Consider the following 16,944-nt stretch of genomic DNA (forward strand, 5'->3'; position numbering starts at 1 on the left):
CTTTACTTCTTAGCTGTATGTGTCCCTCTCTTGATTTGAGTTCTTTTAGTTTTAGTTTCTGCTTTTGTTTCTCTCTTTGAGTTCTGTTATTAGGATTAGGTGAGTGCATTTCTTGTCTTTTTTTACTACTAAAATAGAGTTTTTTTTTTTTTTCAGTTACTTAGTTTTACATTTAAAAAAAAAAAAAATTAAAAATACTATAAAATATAAATACTAAAACCAACAATTTTTTATTTAAAGTAAATAAACATCTATTAATTAGTATCAGCACTGTATTATTTTTCACGTATAACACTTGATCACAAAAAATGTATTGTAGAGGTGATTTCATGTTACCTCTTACAACTTTGCTCCCCTTGAACGTCTCGTGTTCTTCCTTCCATCCAATCGATGATGGTGACACTGGTGTGGTACTTGTCAAAAATTTTCTGATGATAAAATCAATTCCCTAGTTAATCAATAATGGACGTTTTGATCTTTCGAATCCCTTCTTTCTTAGTCTCCTCATCTATTTATAAATCTTTCTAAGAAATCTTGTTGAATAAGGAATCTCCTCGAGATTCCTTATCTTTAGAAGAGGATAATGAGAAAGAAAAGATTCTCTTGGACTTCATTATCTACTCCCTTGATTCTTGGGATCTTTCTTGAAATCAAGGGATCTGAGTTGATTCGAAGACAGCTCAAAAGTTTACCATGCTCAGTTTATAGACTGAGCAGACTTGACATTCGAGCTTTGCCCTTCAGATGAGTTGGGCATCTTAAGTATTACTTAGGAGAAAATTAGTTATTTCTATTCTCCCACTGATCGAATATCTGGACACGTGTAGGGTCCAGATGCCTTATCGATTTAACGCTTTACACGTACATTTTTAAACGAGTAGCATGGTCCACTCTCCTATAGTCATACTTGCAATCAAAATACTAAAAAATAGTCTTCCAAATAAAATTATAGAATTTCTTTAAACGATCTTACCATCAACTCATGATCGTTTTTCATCATCAAAATTCAAATCATAAGGTCCTAGACTGGTCTAGAAGGTAAGTAATTAATTTTTTTAAGAAAAATCTGAAAAAAAAAAAATCTAAGAGATTCTTGGACATTCTCTAATATTATATATAACTTTTTAAATCTTATATACCATAAGAATGGTCTAAATTGCAATATTATATTTGTTACCTTTCAAAAAAAATAAAATAAAATAAAATAAATATATATATATATATATATATATTATATAGTTTATTGATGTGTCCGCAATCATAGTTAATGTAGCTGTCAATGAAAGGATCAGGCTGGCCTTATTATCAATGTAATGCCTTGGGTTACCTTTTGGGTGATATGGATCTTACCAAAAAATGCAATCATCGAGAAGGTTAGGGCCCCATATGTGCTTATAGTTGTGAGGAATTTTGTTTCATGTTTAGGAGACTTGACCGCACTCTAAAGCCCAAATCTACTGTTGCCGCTTCCAATAAACATGAGTTATTGAGTTTCAAAATTTGAGTTTAGAGCTCATTAGGGTAAGTTGGTGTGTTGGTCTACGTCGAGAACTAGTTGGATCAAAATTAATGTTGATGGTTCAAGCTAGGTAATCTTGATTTCACATATGGTGGTTGTATTGCTAGAGATAATTAAGAAAGGGCGTATCTTAGGGTGTGTAGCAGATTTTTTGGTCATTCATCGAATAATATATATTAAAGAGGTGCCTTAGGAAAAGATTTAAAACAAGTGAACCTGGTTGAAAGAAATGTAGCAATTGAGTCTAACTCTTCTACCTCTTTTAGAGCTTTGATTGATCGCAAGTATCCATGGATGCATGGGGGGGCGGATCCTCTATAGTTTGTTTCTCTTGAAGTTCATGTAGTGATCTTTTCACAGTGGAGAGGTCATGCTAAAAGGAAAATCTAACACATCAAGAATGTACGGATCATGTTCTACATCAGATCTGAAAACAAAAATTAATAAAAAAAATGATTTTAAACTTGATCAAGGGCTTTGAAAACGAACAGCCTATAAACTCTAAAACATTTAAGGGAGGGATTTATATGTTGTTGCCAAGTGACACTTTCTCCACCGTGTAATCACACCATAGGAAATTTCAGGAGAAACAAACTACAGAGGATCCGCTCCCATGAATGGGTTAGACTTTGTTTAGATTCCTTATAAAATTCAAATTTGGCCAATAGATGATATATTTAGAGAGGATATGCTTTATCTTCTTATGTTTCTTAGTAAGGAAGTTTTATGATTTTTATTTATTTATTTTAATTGTAGAGCTGTCTAATTAATGATGTCTAGAAAGCTTATGTAGGTGATTTGGAAGGTCTCCCCAATTTATGGATTTTCCTCATACATGTTTAGCCATAATTTTCATTTTATAAAATTTCACTTGCTTGAAAATAGGGAGAGAGAAGAAGAAAAAAAAGAAGTGTAATGATTTTCTGACGCCCTCCTTTGACACACACCTCCCAAGCACCCATCACAGAATCGTATATCACTTGCCTCAGGATATGCACAATCATAAATCTTTTCCTTATGTATCCCAAGTCAAATGATCTATATGATTCTGTGAGGGGGGAGAGGATAGGTGTTACCACATACTTGGAACTGGTAATGTCTAATTCGTATATATACTTGAAAAAGTATTAAGTTTTTATTTTTATTTTCTAACAAAAAAAAGTTATTCTAATACACATTAGGAATTTGGGAGAATTCGAACCTTGCCTTACAAATTTGTTTAAGGGAAAGACCCTTCTCTGTAGTCTTCATTGGTAATAGGGTACCATATTGCATACATATTTTTAGGTGACTAACTTCAAATAGTATATAATACTGAAAAAGAAAAGTTTAAGTGACAGTCGCATGAGTTCATGCCCAAAGTAGTACAAATAGTTTAGGCATGTAGTTTGGGGTAGCTTTAGGGTTAGGGTTATGCCTTTTCACCCCAAGAGAATGCTTTCATAGGTTAAAAAAAAGAAACAAAATTCTCCGCACGTGAAGGGGTAGTGTGCCTACTAATGCATGCTCTCACCTTTGTTTGTGGGATTTTTTGGTAGGAAATTTTACTTTTTTTTTTTTTTTTCTTTTGGTCATGGTCAATGTCCCCCAAGAGAATAAGTATCCTTCTTAATTCTTAAGCAAAGCATTGGCTTCTAATATACTCAAGCTTCCCCTAAACTTATTGTTTAAGGCTGACAATCAAGAAAAAAAAAAGGGTTTTTAGGAGCTTAATACCTTTTTGGTCTCTCCCTTTCTCTTTATATATATTTTTGATAATCCTTTATCCTTGTAGACAACGGATTGGTCCTGTATTTGGGCTTTGCCTAGTCTATAGATCATGGTCTTGTCCATGTAGTAGTCTCGGTTTCCATCTCTATATTACTTAAGTTACAATGTTTTACAATTCCAAGGAAGGAATTTTGAATCTAAACGAGTGATGTTTTGCAATTAACAAATTAATGAGGGTGTTACACTATTAAATCATGGGTAATTCCTTGTTAGAACGAAGATTAAAACATGGGTGGAATGGTTGGCTTGTATGCCATTTTTGTTAGTTGATACATAGCAGCTTAATACCCTCATTTGTTAATAACAAATCTTTGCTTGAGGAATGAGAGTTGTGTCATGTTATAGTAGTCGATAATCTGTCAATAAATTGGGTTAAGTTCAGATCAGGTTGATATGGTACTAACCCAATGAGATTTTTTTTTTCTTATCTGATTTTAATGTTTTGATTTGAATTCAATCCAATGGCAAATGATTGAGTCTGGGATCAAGTAAAATCTGATTTAGTGTAAGCTTCCTATATAATGTTTTGCACACGAATAACTCTTCTCCTTGTTTGTCTTGTGTTGATACTTAATTAATTAATTAATTTTGGGCCTTGCCTTTTGTGGGCCTACAAATCAAAATCGGCCATTTATTATTTTTAGCTATTAGATCCTAGTCTGTAATCATCACACTACTCGATTTTTTTCTCTTCCGGGGTGAATCACTATTTCGTGTGTTGAATATGACAAAATTCTGAATCAAATACACTATTCCTTTTAATTTCAAAACATGTTTTTCAGTGAATTTGTGACTTATATAATCAATGAATTCGTTGATAAAATACCAGTGAACTCGTGGTCACATGCGGTCTCATTGATAATTTATCTACGAATTTGTTGATTATAAAAATGACAAATTCATTAGAAAAACATGTTTTATGAATTAAAATGAGCAGTGTACAAGAACCAAAATCTTGTCATAAGTTGCACACATTTTAGGAAATATATATATATTTTTTTTCTTTTTGTATTTTAAAAAACTACTATTGGCACAACAACTTTTACTTATTACACCCCAATCTCTTAAATTATACATCATGCCCACTTAATGATGCAAATACACTACTCAAACATTACAAAATCTTGGCTGAAATTATATCTCAGCATTATAGCACTCGTTCAAACAATTTTAGTAGTTGTTTACAATTAAGATAGGCTTATATAAATCTTAAACCCAAAAACTAGAAATCTAGAGATAGATATTTATATTGGCACCCCACCTTTTACTTATTCTCAACCATGGAGTGTAATAAGTAAAAGTTGGAGTGCTAATAGCAACTCTATTTTTTTAGATGATTAGACATACCCCCTATAATTTTTTAAATATTAGTGATACGCCTATATGTTTTGAAATTGATGACATGCATCCCTTGACTTTAGTCTTTTAAACAGACTAGGGGAAAAGACTTAAATGCCCTCATCTTTACTTACTAGACAAAAATCCATATTTTTCTTCTCCAAAACTAATTATCTTCAAGTTCTTCAACCTCCAAGATAACTTTAATCTATTCAATCTTATTTCCATCCATCATTTTCTGTCTTGCCTCCTTTTGTAAAATATTATTAATTTTTCTATCCAAAATTTTATTATTTTACTTCCTAAAAAATTGTATTTTGCCTTTAGATTTGAATTTGAAGACTTGAAGTAGATGTAATCTTAAGATAGATGGTGAGGGTTTTATCCAAAAGAGGTTGAAGATGACTAATTTAGGGAAGAAAAATCTGGATTTTGGGCTAGAAATTAAAGATGAGGGCTTTTGAGTATTTTCCTCTTAATCTATTTAAAAAACTGAGGTCCAAGGATGCATGTCATCAGTTTTAAAACATAGGGGGTAACTCTAAAATTCAAGAAAACATAGGAGTATGTCTAAATCACCTATCTTTTCAGGGTGATTTTGACATACCCCCACATTTTGATGAATATTAGACATACCCTCACATTTTCAAATCCACATTTAGAAAATGGTTGTCTTTAATGAGAGACCGACCGTTTGTGGTGGTAATCAATTTTAAAAAGACAGAAACACCCATGTACTTAATTCATCCGTGAATCACTTTCTCTAAGAAAAAAAAAAAAAATCCAAGTGAATTACCGGTCAAGATCTCTTATATGGAAACAAATATGGGATATAAGATTTCGGATGTAAAACTGTAATTTTTTTTTTCACAAAACATGTTATCATCTTCAACCTCAAAACCTATTATCTTATTCAACCTCTCTCCTTTGAGAAATATTGAAACCCTAGAGAAAAATTTATCATACTCCATTAACTTTTGCACTTTTACAAGAATCATGCAAATATCGAATAGGTAAGATCGTATCACTATCTCAAAATCACAATCTTTATAAGATCGTGATCATGATCGAACGAGTCAACTCAATCATTTTCAAGATATAAGAGAGATTTCTTGACCTAGTCTACTTGTGGCATCCAAAAAGATGATTAGATGCTACAATGGTCTAGATCTCAAAATTTTAAAAAAATTATTTATCATCGTTGAATTTTATTTTTCAAATTTAGTAGTTTGGTGACTGTGAATTTTCATTGTATCAAGATTACAACAATTCAATTGTTTCTATTAATGGATTGTTTTGACAACACTGTAGTCACATGGCCCTTAATACCACTCAATCCATTTTCATTGTCTTTTGATCAAGATTAAAACATATCAATTTGTTTATTTAATATGATGTCAATGACCAGAGACATGTGTTGTTTTGGCAACTAGGGAGGTTACCTGAGCCCCATATTCAAATGATTCATAGATAAGTTAAGAGTCCTATCAACCTTACTAAGTTAGTAAGGATTCATGTAGTAAGTGTCCTTCGGCTCACCTTGTGGGATCTAGAAAGATGATCCGGTGCTTCATGGTTGTAGAAGACAACATTTCATGAACTTTGAAAAAAAGAAGATTCCAAATTTTTTTTTTTTTTCACAATTGAATTTTAATTTTAAGTTTGGGAGTTATGTAAAATTTTTATAATCGTCCATTTTAAAAATTTTGGATCAAATTCAAAAGAAATTATTTTTTAAAATATTTTGCATTTGGATATGGGTTTTTTTTAAAGAAAATTAGAAGGTCATGGTGTTGGATTGCTATTGTGATAATACGTTTGAGCAAAACATTAGTAATGCTTAAAATCTTACAATGTTAGCGAGGAAAGTGTTTCGTGATCGATTAAGTGAGTCAGTTGCGTAATTTTTAAAGGTGAAAGGGTATTTCAGACTTTTAACAATAGGTTATCTCACAAATGGCATCTGCCGTTAATCTCTGATTAAAGAAAACAGTCAAGGGATTTATGTCAAAATCACCTTTTTTATTTTCATTTAGTTACTACTTTCTTGTCAAAAATACCCTTCATACGTCTCTCAATTACCGTCTTCTACCCCAAATAGCCCACTGCCTTCCTTGCTTGTCTCGCAAGTCGCAAGCTTATTAAAAGCAGCATAGCAGAAGGAAGCGCAGTGAAAGCTTTTTCTTCCTAAGTTCGTTCGAATCGGAAGCGTTAATCTTGTAAAAACCAGGTAGATAGATTCAACCTCCTATATCTCATTTAATTTATCATTCTTATACAAAAAAAATATGATCTTTATTCTTTGAGATTTCTTTATTTTAGATCTCAGCAAGTTCTTTTTAATTTTTTTTTATTGCCTACGAATTTTAATTCGAAAGAGATAGGATCTCTGAAAATCTAAACTCCCAGGCATTCCCCCCTAAGTTTTAGGATTTCTGTGCAGATTTCTAGGGTTCTAATCGAATCGAAGATGTTTCTTACCAGGTGAAAACATTTCGTTACCAAATTTATTATTTTCCCCCTATTTTTTACTCGCAAACAATGATCACTCTGTTACAAATTTTGGTTATTGATTTTTTGTTTTTGTTTTTTTGTGGTGATTGAAGGACTGAGTACGACAGAGGTGTCAACACCTTTTCCCCCGAAGGGCGATTGTTTCAGGTTGAATATGCCATTGAGGCAATCAAGGTAAATCCCCATTTCTTCTTAGTTTCTCACATAATCTGTTATTTTATTTTATTTTATTTTTATTTTTTATTGAATAAAATATGTTTTTATTTTTTATATTTTTATTACTGAATTTGAGTTTTTTTTTAAATTATAATTATTGTAGTTAGGTTCGACTGCAATCGGATTGAGGACCAAAGAGGGCGTTGTGCTTGCTGTTGAGAAGCGTATCACTTCACCATTGCTGGTTCGTTACATTTGTTTCATCAATCTATTTGGTTAAACTCACCTCCAACTCCCAATCGGTAGCTCAGACAGTTAGTTAGTTTGTGCTCACCCAAGTAGGAGATGACGGTTCAATCCCATGTGTACAATATATGTAATGAGTAGAACACATTCACCTGCTAACCATACCGATTATTTCTCTAGATGGTTGCATATAAAACTTTTGTGTGGACTTGTCATCATCATCATCATCTTTATGGAAGCCTTATCCCAATTTTTTTGTGGCTGGCTGAACTAATGTAATTCTTCCATTCAAATTTTCCTAAAGCCATGTCTTGTAATAATTGTAGCATGTTCATATCTGTTCTCATTAGCCCAATTCACGTTCTTTTTTATCTTCCTATTTTCGTTAGAACCTTCAACTTGCAAATTCCTTGTAACTTGGGCTGTAATTATCATTCGTTGAATATGACCAAATCATCTCAATTGAAATTTTCTTAGTTTATCACATATTGGTGCTACTCCTACACTTTTTTGAATGTGGACTTTTCCTGATTTTTTTTTCCCTAGTATTTACACTCATCCATCTCAATATCATTGCCTTGTTGGAACAACTTGTAAGTAGTTTTAATCTAGTCATTCTGTATGGCTAAGGTGGTTAAGCAACTCAGGAATGCGTCATTGTCATTACCAATATAGATGTTACATGGTCTTCTTATTGATCAAAAGAAAAATATTCTATATCACCTTTTGAATTTTGAACCAATTTAACGAATTATGTGTTTGTGTCAGGGTACATTTCTTTAGTTTTTATAGAAAATGTGGCTAATAGTGAATTACGTAAATCGAGCCAAGCTGCAGACTTGGTCTTTCATACTTCTAGCAGCTTTCCAAGCATACATATGACCCAATTTGAGATGAAAGGAAGTCATGTGATGTGGTTGTAAGCATAGTCACAAAGCCGGAGTACGGGTTTAAATCGGCAAGGAAAAACTTTGGAAAAAACGTTAAAAATGGAAAAAAAACGATGAAAATAAAAGAAAAAAAATATATTAAAAGTTATGAAAAAAAAAATATATATATCTAATGAAAATTCATAAAATCAAGTTATTATCATCAAATCCCATATTTCTACACTTATGAATTACCAAATTCTATTATGCATCAAATCCCACATTTAAAAAAAGAGAGAAAATGTTTAAAATTTTGTCTCTGGGAAAAAAAAAGGGGAAAAAGTCAATGATTTTTGTGACACAGGAAAAGTTGCATTTTCTTTTTTACCATTTTAATCGTTATGGATGCAAGTTGCGTTTTAAACGCGAATTTTTCAAAAATTTGTGACTTTGGTTGTAAGTTTAGGAAGTATGTCAATCTCTTGTAATAAAAACTAAGTGTCATCCTACACATGTTTCCATGTAGGTAAGCTGTCTATGGAATGTATTTTATGAACTGTGGAGTGTATATGATATAATGTGTTTTCTAATGCTCCAAAAAGAAATTTTACAGACTAGCACATCCTTATTATTATTATTATTTCTGAAGAGGTAAAGGGCTAGTGGTTAGCTAGTGAAGTTGGGGGTTTGAATGTAAGACGTGGGAATTACACTCCACACATCTTAGCAACTTAGCTAAGTTGGCACTTCACTTGCGTATCCTTGTTACCGATACACCCAGGAATGGACCCACAAAAAGATTTCCTATTTGAAATGGACGGGCCAACTCTAGTAGGTAATGGATCCTGCCGCACAAGCCAGAACTATCTGGATTTTGGATCCATCAATTTTTCCCTAATACTGCAAGACTTCGTCTGATACTTGGTCCCACACAAAGCTCCCTACTAAATGTGAGTTATCTCAAATGACTTGTTCGATATGCTTACTAGTCTCATCCATGTTTACTTATGTCAGCAGTGAGAAATTTTCTCAATGCATGCAGTGTGTCATTTTATAGAGAGTCCATCAACCATCTGTGATGTTCCATTAACCATTGAGTTATTTAGATTATTGAGAGTCAGTCAAAGTTGTTTGAGTTTTGGTAGTCAAGTGGCTTTACCCCACATTTATTTCTTTGATATATCTTTTTCAGGAGCCCAGCAGTGTGGAGAAAGTTATGGAAATTGATGATCATATAGGGTGTGCAATGAGTGGTTTAATCGCTGATGCTCGTACACTTGTTGAACATGCTCGTGTTGAAACTCAGGTGCTGTCAGTTTACACGTCTACCTCTCCCGAGCAGTACACATTAACCAATTACTGATTTGTATATGTACCTTTTTCAGAATCACAGGTTCTCATATGGTGAGCCGATGACTGTTGAATCCACCACCCAAGCTCTATGTGATCTTGCCCTACGATTTGGCGAAGGCGATGAAGAATCCATGGTTATAACTTCTTCATTTGCAGTTTTCATGTTTTCATCCCCTTAGTATACTGTATTTTATCTTCTCCAAATACTGCATTCTGGAGAATCGATATTTTGCATACTTAGTGATCACTGCTTATGCAGCTTAGTATAGTAGTCATTTAGCTGCAATTTTCTTCTCTTAACTATTATATATAAGTTTAGTTGTTTTTTAAACTGATTCTACCAACGACGATCAGTTTCCTGATTGCTTCCTTTTCCCGGCCAGTAAAATATAACAGTAGCCTTTTCACAAAAGAAGTGGGTGAGTTTCTTCTGCATTCTTCTTTCCGGTTAGGCCTTCAATTAAATCCTTTTGATTGAATTCTCTCCCGGTCTTCCATGAGCAACTAGCCACATTCATGACCATACATTTCAATTGAATTTCATCCGGAAGAGTCGTGTAGGACACTAAGTTCTCTGAAAGTGGTACAATGCTTCTAATTCAGTCCAATTGGTCAATAATCTTGTGGGAATAAGCGGAAGGCTTCCAACATTCAGACATATTCCTTTTTGAAACTGTATATTAACTTTATTTTCTATTTCCTGTTTTCTTCTCCTGCTGCTGCTACTGTTGATGTTATTAGCATGCAACATAATTGTAGCCTCAAAAAATAAACAGTGATATATGCAAATACAATTGTTGAATTGATTTGATTCATAAATATATTTTTGTAATGTTTAGTATTATCTAGAGAAAGTTATTGCAAAAAAAAAATATTTTGTTATAATTAGCAATAAACATGTAATAGTTATTTACTGCAAAAACTTTCAATTAGATAAATATACAGTATTTCTTTCTTGGTGAAATATTAAATTGTAATATTTTATATTATTACAATGTAGGTGATTAAAACATGGAATTTGATTATGAGGATTTGAAACTTGAAAATTGGAGATATGTGGTGGCCAATTATAATTTTATTTTTCAATTTTGATTACTGTTATATATATATTATACTATTTACTTTGAAGGTTCATGCATGTGAGACTTACGTCTTATGCCTCGAGGTGCTAGCCAGCTGAGCATCTCGCCTCACCATCTCAGCATCGGAAAACATTGTTTTGATCCTTGGCATGCTTCTCCATACTCAGAAATGAAAAGTACATAATGTTTGCATAATGGATGGGAATTGCTTTCACAAATATAGTTTTGATTTGCAGTTTCATTGAGTCTGTTACAGAATGCTAGGTGGATTTGGTCTTAAATTCTCTCTAATTGATGATGATTATGCTTCTGTACAGTCTCGACCTTTTGGGGTATCTCTTCTCATTGCAGGCCATGATGAGAATGGGCCTAGCTTGTAAGTTCTTATTCTTTTGAAATCTTGATATTGTTTATTAAGCCTTGTTTTGATAACCATATAGGAATGGGCCTGCTAAGGTTTGTGTTGATGTGTATAGCAGGCTTCTCGCTTCTCCAATTCTGAACTTACCTATTTATTGTTATAAATATTGTTTCTATAGATAGTGAAACATGTAATTGAACATGGTTTTGCACTAGTTGGTATTCAAATACATACACTTAAATTTTTCCAAGCATCCTCTCCATGAGTCTTTAATCCTATTCCATCATTCAATTCTACCTTGAGCCATATCTTTGGCTAAGTTGCATGTCTTCAAATCTTTTCTCCGAACCTCACCCGTGCCTTTCTTAGCATTCCTCTCCTCATTTTAGGTCTTTCAACCTGCATTGGAGTGGAAGCCTCGCTGGTGCCATTATTGGTCTCCGTTGTGTAGGAGCAAACTTTCAGATTCCTTCAAATGCACTCATATGAATGTCTTTCCTAGCCTTTCAAGTCATCCAACCTTATCTTCGTAATGCTCTTTCTACAAACATATTGTTTGTTGATTTCCTCATAATGTGTTTTATAAAGCATAGTTTGTTTTGCTGCCATTTTATAATTCCTCAACTATAATTTTGGAATTTAGCACATTTTGTTAGCATTTTTGCAATTGATAATGCAACCTGTAGTTGATGTTTCTGAAGGGTTTGATTATGCTCTCCTTCTTAGGCTTCTGGCCACCTCTCTTTGGCATATATCTTCCATGTGGTTATTTTCAGCTTTTTGTATTTATGTTATTTATTTTGTTAATTGAATGAGAAAAATGTAATATGCAGATACTATACAGATCCATCTGGCACCTTTTGGCAGTGCAATGCGAAAGCTATAGGTTCAGGTTCTGAAGGAGCAGACAGCTCTTTACAGGAGCAATATAACAAGGTATCTGTATCTATAGGTTATTTTTTCTTCTTGTTTTATCTATCTAATCCAAAATGGTTCAGCCCGTTTTGGAGACTGGGCACCCAATATTCATGATTGGAAGTTGGATACTAGTAAGAAGAAAGGGAGAAAATGAGTGTTGCGCGTTGATGAGGGAGTCTATTGTTCCGGTTTTTTTTTTGTTGAAAGTAGTCGATTGTTCCCTTCCCCCACCAAGAAAACATAGTGTCCAATTTCTTTAAAATTATTTACTCCCTTGTGGCCAAACCAGTCAACACGATTCTATTCATACACCATGTGCCAATTTTTACCTAGCCATCACTGAAGATTAGAAAACCATAGACTAATGTGATTGGTGGTTGATGTGTAGGACATGACACTTGAAGAAGCCGAAACAGCAGTACTTTCCATCTTGAAGCAAGTAATGGAAGAAAAGGCAAGTTTTTCTTGTAAAAGATAATCATGATGTTCACATTAGTCTGTGTGTGTTTTGCCCATTTAAGTTTCCCTTGACCTGTTATTTTGATCTGTTTCAGGTGACTCCAAACAATGTCGATATTGCTAAGGTGGCTCCAACTTACCATCTCTATTCTCCTTCTGAGGTGGAGGCTGTCATCAGTCGCCTATAAAAGTGAATTTCACTTCCCAAATCTCCTATCCTTGATCTGTTTCACCCTTAAATAGAGACATTTTGTTTTAGCGGAGGATTTTCATACTTTCTTTCCCTTCAGCAGTACATTTCCTGTTTTATTGACTGATTGAAATTGCGCTTGATCAATTGTTTCCATAGATATTTATAAGCACTTGATTTATATAAAAACTTGAAGTAGTTAACAATAAAAACAAAAAACAAGAAACTTCAAAGCATTATTGTAGGATATTAGATTACTATGTGGATTGTGGTAAAATACTATGTTAACATTGTAGGTCTCTGAGAGCATGTTATGCAACTCAGATATAACATTACACCTACTTTTAAGGACAAGTCTACGTCACTGAGGATATTTAATAGTGATGATCCTGTTTTTCAACTATTTCATTTGAGCAGTCCTTCCCAGATCTTGTAGGCCAAAAGTTGATCTTGTACCATTGAATATTTGGTCTCAGCATTACTGTGGCATATGTAATTTTCTAAGACGTAATTTGCGTGGAGTGACTGACAGTTTAAACTTATTTCCTGGAAACATAAGCCATTGATATTGTACTTAAAACATCTATAGTTGGATCATGTTGATCAAGACTGAGGTCAACTTGGTTTTCATTAAACAAAACGATTTGTGCTTCAGCACCGGATAAGGAAGTTAACAACCAAATCTACTCTTTTTAACTTCCTCAACCAGATGCTGAAGAATAAAGTAAATAACTAGAGCTTTGGAGGGGGGTGGGTTTATGACAAGGGTTGCAAGAAATAACTCTCATTAGAGATGTTTGAACTTGTAAATCTGTTTCCTTCCATCATTGCTGAAGCCTGTAATCTCCATGTAACTTCCTCTTTTCCTGCAGTCCCCGTAATACCCTTGCAGTAGGAAAATATATATCCATGTCTCTTCAGTTGTAAAAGAAGAATACTTTTGCATTTTTTTAATCAAATAATGGGATCTTTAGAGAGACTGATTGAAAAAATACTAATGACAACATAAATGTTCTCTTGGTATACTAGTAAAAGTTCCAAGTTTGGCAGATGCATTGATAGCCAGCAGTGTAGTGAAGAACAATAATTAATTAGGCATTGTGTACCACAATTGTTGAAACAAAAAGGTGGAAACGCGAACCAAAATCTTTATGTACTACTAAATTCACTTGCCGTTCTTCATCTCCTTCTTCCTCCTCATATAGTGCTTCATCTTTATCTCATTCCCAAGGAAATGATTGTTACAAAAATCGATTACAAACTCATTTCAAATGTCCACTACAATATAAAAGTGAAAAAAAAAAAAAAAAAAAACCCACCTCATCAAAGAGGGGATAACTTCGCTTTTCTTGTGACTCTTGTTGCAAAATAAAACATAGAGAAAACTCTTCGCACAAATAAATTCCAAAGAAACCCTCAGGATTCCGATTCTTATATTTTGAAAAATTGACAGTGTAAGGCATCAATCAGCTTGGGCTGAAACATTAAAAAGCCTATTAATTTTTTGTTGGGTCTGGGCTTCAAGTAGTTGTCGAAGTGTTAAAAGAGTACCAATGATGAACATGTAGGACTAAATGCTTCGCCTGGTCCTCACCTTTAGTACATGCATAACTACATTTGAAAAAATATATCATGTGGCTGCTGGGATTCGAGCCCAGGTCTCCACGGCCACAACGTGGAATTCTTACCACTAAACTACAGCCACCACATGTATGATAAGTGAAGAATATTTTAATCATTCTATTTTATTTCAAATTTCTCGATTGTGATAAATAACCAGTATAATAGGAGCCAAACAAAGCTTTTTGGCATATAGGAAAACGGTGATTAAATATCGAACAAATGAGCTCTTTTGCGGACATTGAGATTGGGACTAAAAGTTAGCATTAAAAAAATAAAAATTCTCACTCATGAAACGAACACAATTGATCAAATTCAAGCCAGAAGATTGATAATTGCTAGGGCATTACTACATAACATAGAGAAGTACTTGTTCCTCCTTGTGAGTGTTAGGGGTGATTTGTACCCCGGCATCTCCTTGAACCCATCCTCACACGTGTCCGAGTCCGTCATTGCTCCTGTCACCAAGGTGCTCACTGTGCCATAAGACTTGTTCTTGAGAGCCTCGGCCGATTCCTCAAGATCTCCAATTGCATCGGAGTATTCCTCGATGCAATCGCTCAGGCACCTAGATGTATTGGATACATCGGTGTTGTTTGATTGAGATTTCAATTTATGAATATGGGAGATTGTTTCTTTAGCCTGGGCAATGTTGAGGTCTAATGCGATCGCAGCAAGCCCAACAAGATCTCCTGTAAGACTTCGAGGATCGGATTCCAAGGATGATACGCACACATCGTAGTAACAGGTCCAGTTGCACGTAGTGTGAAGCAAATCTGAACCATCTCGTAGAATTGGTGGGCCTGGCAAAGAAGATGACCAACAAGAGGAGGAGAAACATTACGTGGTAGTAAGTTTCACATTTAGTCATATCTATTGTTAAGGAGGTTTTTTGTGTAAAAGAAAAAGAAGACTTATATACACCATTGTACATTAAGAAATAAATAAACTAAATCTTAAAGTTCGAACTCTTTGAATTTTTAAAGTGACATAGAAGTAGGGGTAGGGGTTGTGTTTGTCTTGAGTGATGAGGGGGTGGATGAAAGGAAGCTAAGATGCCTCTCTTTCTGCACAGCACATGAATGAGTGACTTTGTAGGGTTATTTGGCTTCTAGTTCTTATCTTTGTAGCTTGAGAACAAATGCTAGGCTTTGAACCATGTGACATCAAGCGCTACACTGTCCCCAAGGAGTTATAAATAATGGGGGTGAAAACAAAACGGAACAAAATATGACAGATCTTCATTGCCTGCAAATAATTAGCATCCTTGCCAAGGTTCACTGATGGATATTTATTGTATTTTATGATTAGAAGATTTTTTTACTATGTCAACCTTTTAAGTTTTGTTATTTTCTTAGGGAATGAGTATTTTTTTCCTTTTTTCTTTGTTACGTAGTAATTGGCCAAAAGAAATACTCCAAAGTGGCTATTTTTAGTTACCTTGATTCGATCATCTGCAGTGTAAGTGTAAGGGTGAACATTCTCTCACTCCAAAAGGAAAATGTTTATACATTTAAAGTAGGAGGAATTGTGTTTCTGTATGATTAGATGATCATAATCATACAACCTGCTATTTTATGAAGGTTGGATATTTGATAATAAAAAAAAGAAAAGAAAAAGAAATGATACGTTCATAAATGGGCGTAGCAAAGACGATGTTGTGGAGATGGATGAATATAAAGACTAAGAAAAAATCATGCCTTCTTGACATTTCATTCTTCTCTTCTTAATTAAATTATCTTTTATTTTCATAAAGGAATAGCATTATTATATTTTCCTTAAAAGTTCTTTTGAATTAGTTGCCCCCAAACTTTTGCATCTAGGCTCTGCTTGGTACACTACAAATCATTTGTATTTGCAAGTGATTTGTACCGCAAACGTTTTGCAATACATATATTTTTTGATGCAAATTTTACTATTGCTTGGTCGTCACCAAGAAATCTCTTGTGAAATGTTTTTTATTTTTTATTTTTTATTTTTAGTGCAAAAATTTAGTAGCATTTCTTGTTAAAATAAAAATGTGGAAATGATTTTAACTTACTTACCACATCAAAATCTTTTTTCAAATTACAAAAATACCCTTAGTACTTTTATGTTAACATACGCATAAATTAAAAAATAAAAAATAAAAAATCCCTACCAAAGTTATAGAGTTACCTACATATTGAACCTACAAAAATACCTTCAATGCTCGGTACAACAATATGCATATGAATTTATGACGCCCATGATGATAACACTTATGAGAGGTATTCTTGTAACCGTATGCAAGTAAATGTATCTTTGATGAGATGTGTTCTTGTGAATTCATATGCATGAAATTGTAGTAAATATTGAAGGCTACTATTGAAATTATTATTATTTTTTTTTTATGAGAGGTATTTTTGTAATTTTAGTATTTAACTTAATGTATCTTTGATTAGGGATATTTTCGTAAATTTATGTGCATATTGCTCTAACAAATATTGAGGGTATTTTTATAATTTGATTAATTTCTATGATAAGGGGTATTTTAATGTGCATGCATTAGAGTTGAATAATTTTTTTAA

At 33.4% G+C, this 16,944-nt stretch overlaps 2 protein-coding genes and 1 non-coding gene across 3 annotated transcripts; 1 reads left to right on the forward strand and 2 right to left on the reverse strand.

Annotated features, from left to right (window-relative positions):
- Positions 1-6,714: 6,714 nt before the first annotated feature.
- On the forward strand, positions 6,715-12,944 carry LOC147397753 (proteasome subunit alpha type-5-like). The gene is made up of 10 exons (XM_086449666.1): positions 6,715-6,857; positions 7,071-7,111; positions 7,234-7,315; positions 7,461-7,541; positions 9,605-9,718; positions 9,798-9,899; positions 11,165-11,223; positions 12,042-12,144; positions 12,515-12,580; positions 12,681-12,944. Exons 2-10 carry the CDS (start codon positions 7,098-7,100, stop codon positions 12,771-12,773), a joined length of 714 nt encoding a protein of 237 aa, XP_086305792.1. The 5' UTR covers positions 6,715-6,857; positions 7,071-7,097; the 3' UTR covers positions 12,774-12,944.
- Positions 12,945-14,408: 1,464 nt separating this feature from the next.
- Positions 14,409-14,480, reverse strand: TRNAH-GUG (transfer RNA histidin (anticodon GUG)). Its single transcript has one exon. It is a non-coding gene; the product is annotated as a tRNA-His (tRNA).
- Positions 14,481-14,710: 230 nt separating this feature from the next.
- Positions 14,711-16,605, reverse strand: LOC147397755 (putative invertase inhibitor). Its single transcript, XM_086450222.1, has 2 exons — positions 16,578-16,605; positions 14,711-15,198 (listed from the first exon to the last, which is right to left on the reverse strand). Exons 1-2 carry the CDS (start codon positions 16,603-16,605, stop codon positions 14,711-14,713), a joined length of 516 nt encoding a protein of 171 aa, XP_086306348.1.
- Between the last annotated feature and the right edge of the window lie 339 nt (positions 16,606-16,944).

This window comes from Akebia trifoliata, chromosome 8 (assembly GCF_017979445.1).
Source record: "Akebia trifoliata isolate Shusen 1 chromosome 8, ASM1797944v1, whole genome shotgun sequence".
Lineage (NCBI taxonomy): Eukaryota > Viridiplantae > Streptophyta > Magnoliopsida > Ranunculales > Lardizabalaceae > Akebia > Akebia trifoliata.

Bases quoted from the DNA above. Each gene is read 5' to 3' on its own strand.
- LOC147397753 (XM_086449666.1), top strand. The intron at 9,719-9,797 runs GTGCTGTCAGTT...TACCTTTTTCAG, and splicing joins ATGCTCGTGTTGAAACTCAG to AATCACAGGTTCTCATATGG. The intron at 9,900-11,164 runs GTTATAACTTCT...GCTTCTGTACAG, and splicing joins AAGGCGATGAAGAATCCATG to TCTCGACCTTTTGGGGTATC.
- LOC147397755 (XM_086450222.1), bottom strand. From the start codon at position 16,605: ATGCATATTGTTGTACCGAGCATTGAAG. The intron at 15,199-16,577 runs GTATTTTTGTAG...CTTCTTTGCCAG, and splicing joins TGTTGTACCGAGCATTGAAG to GCCCACCAATTCTACGAGAT.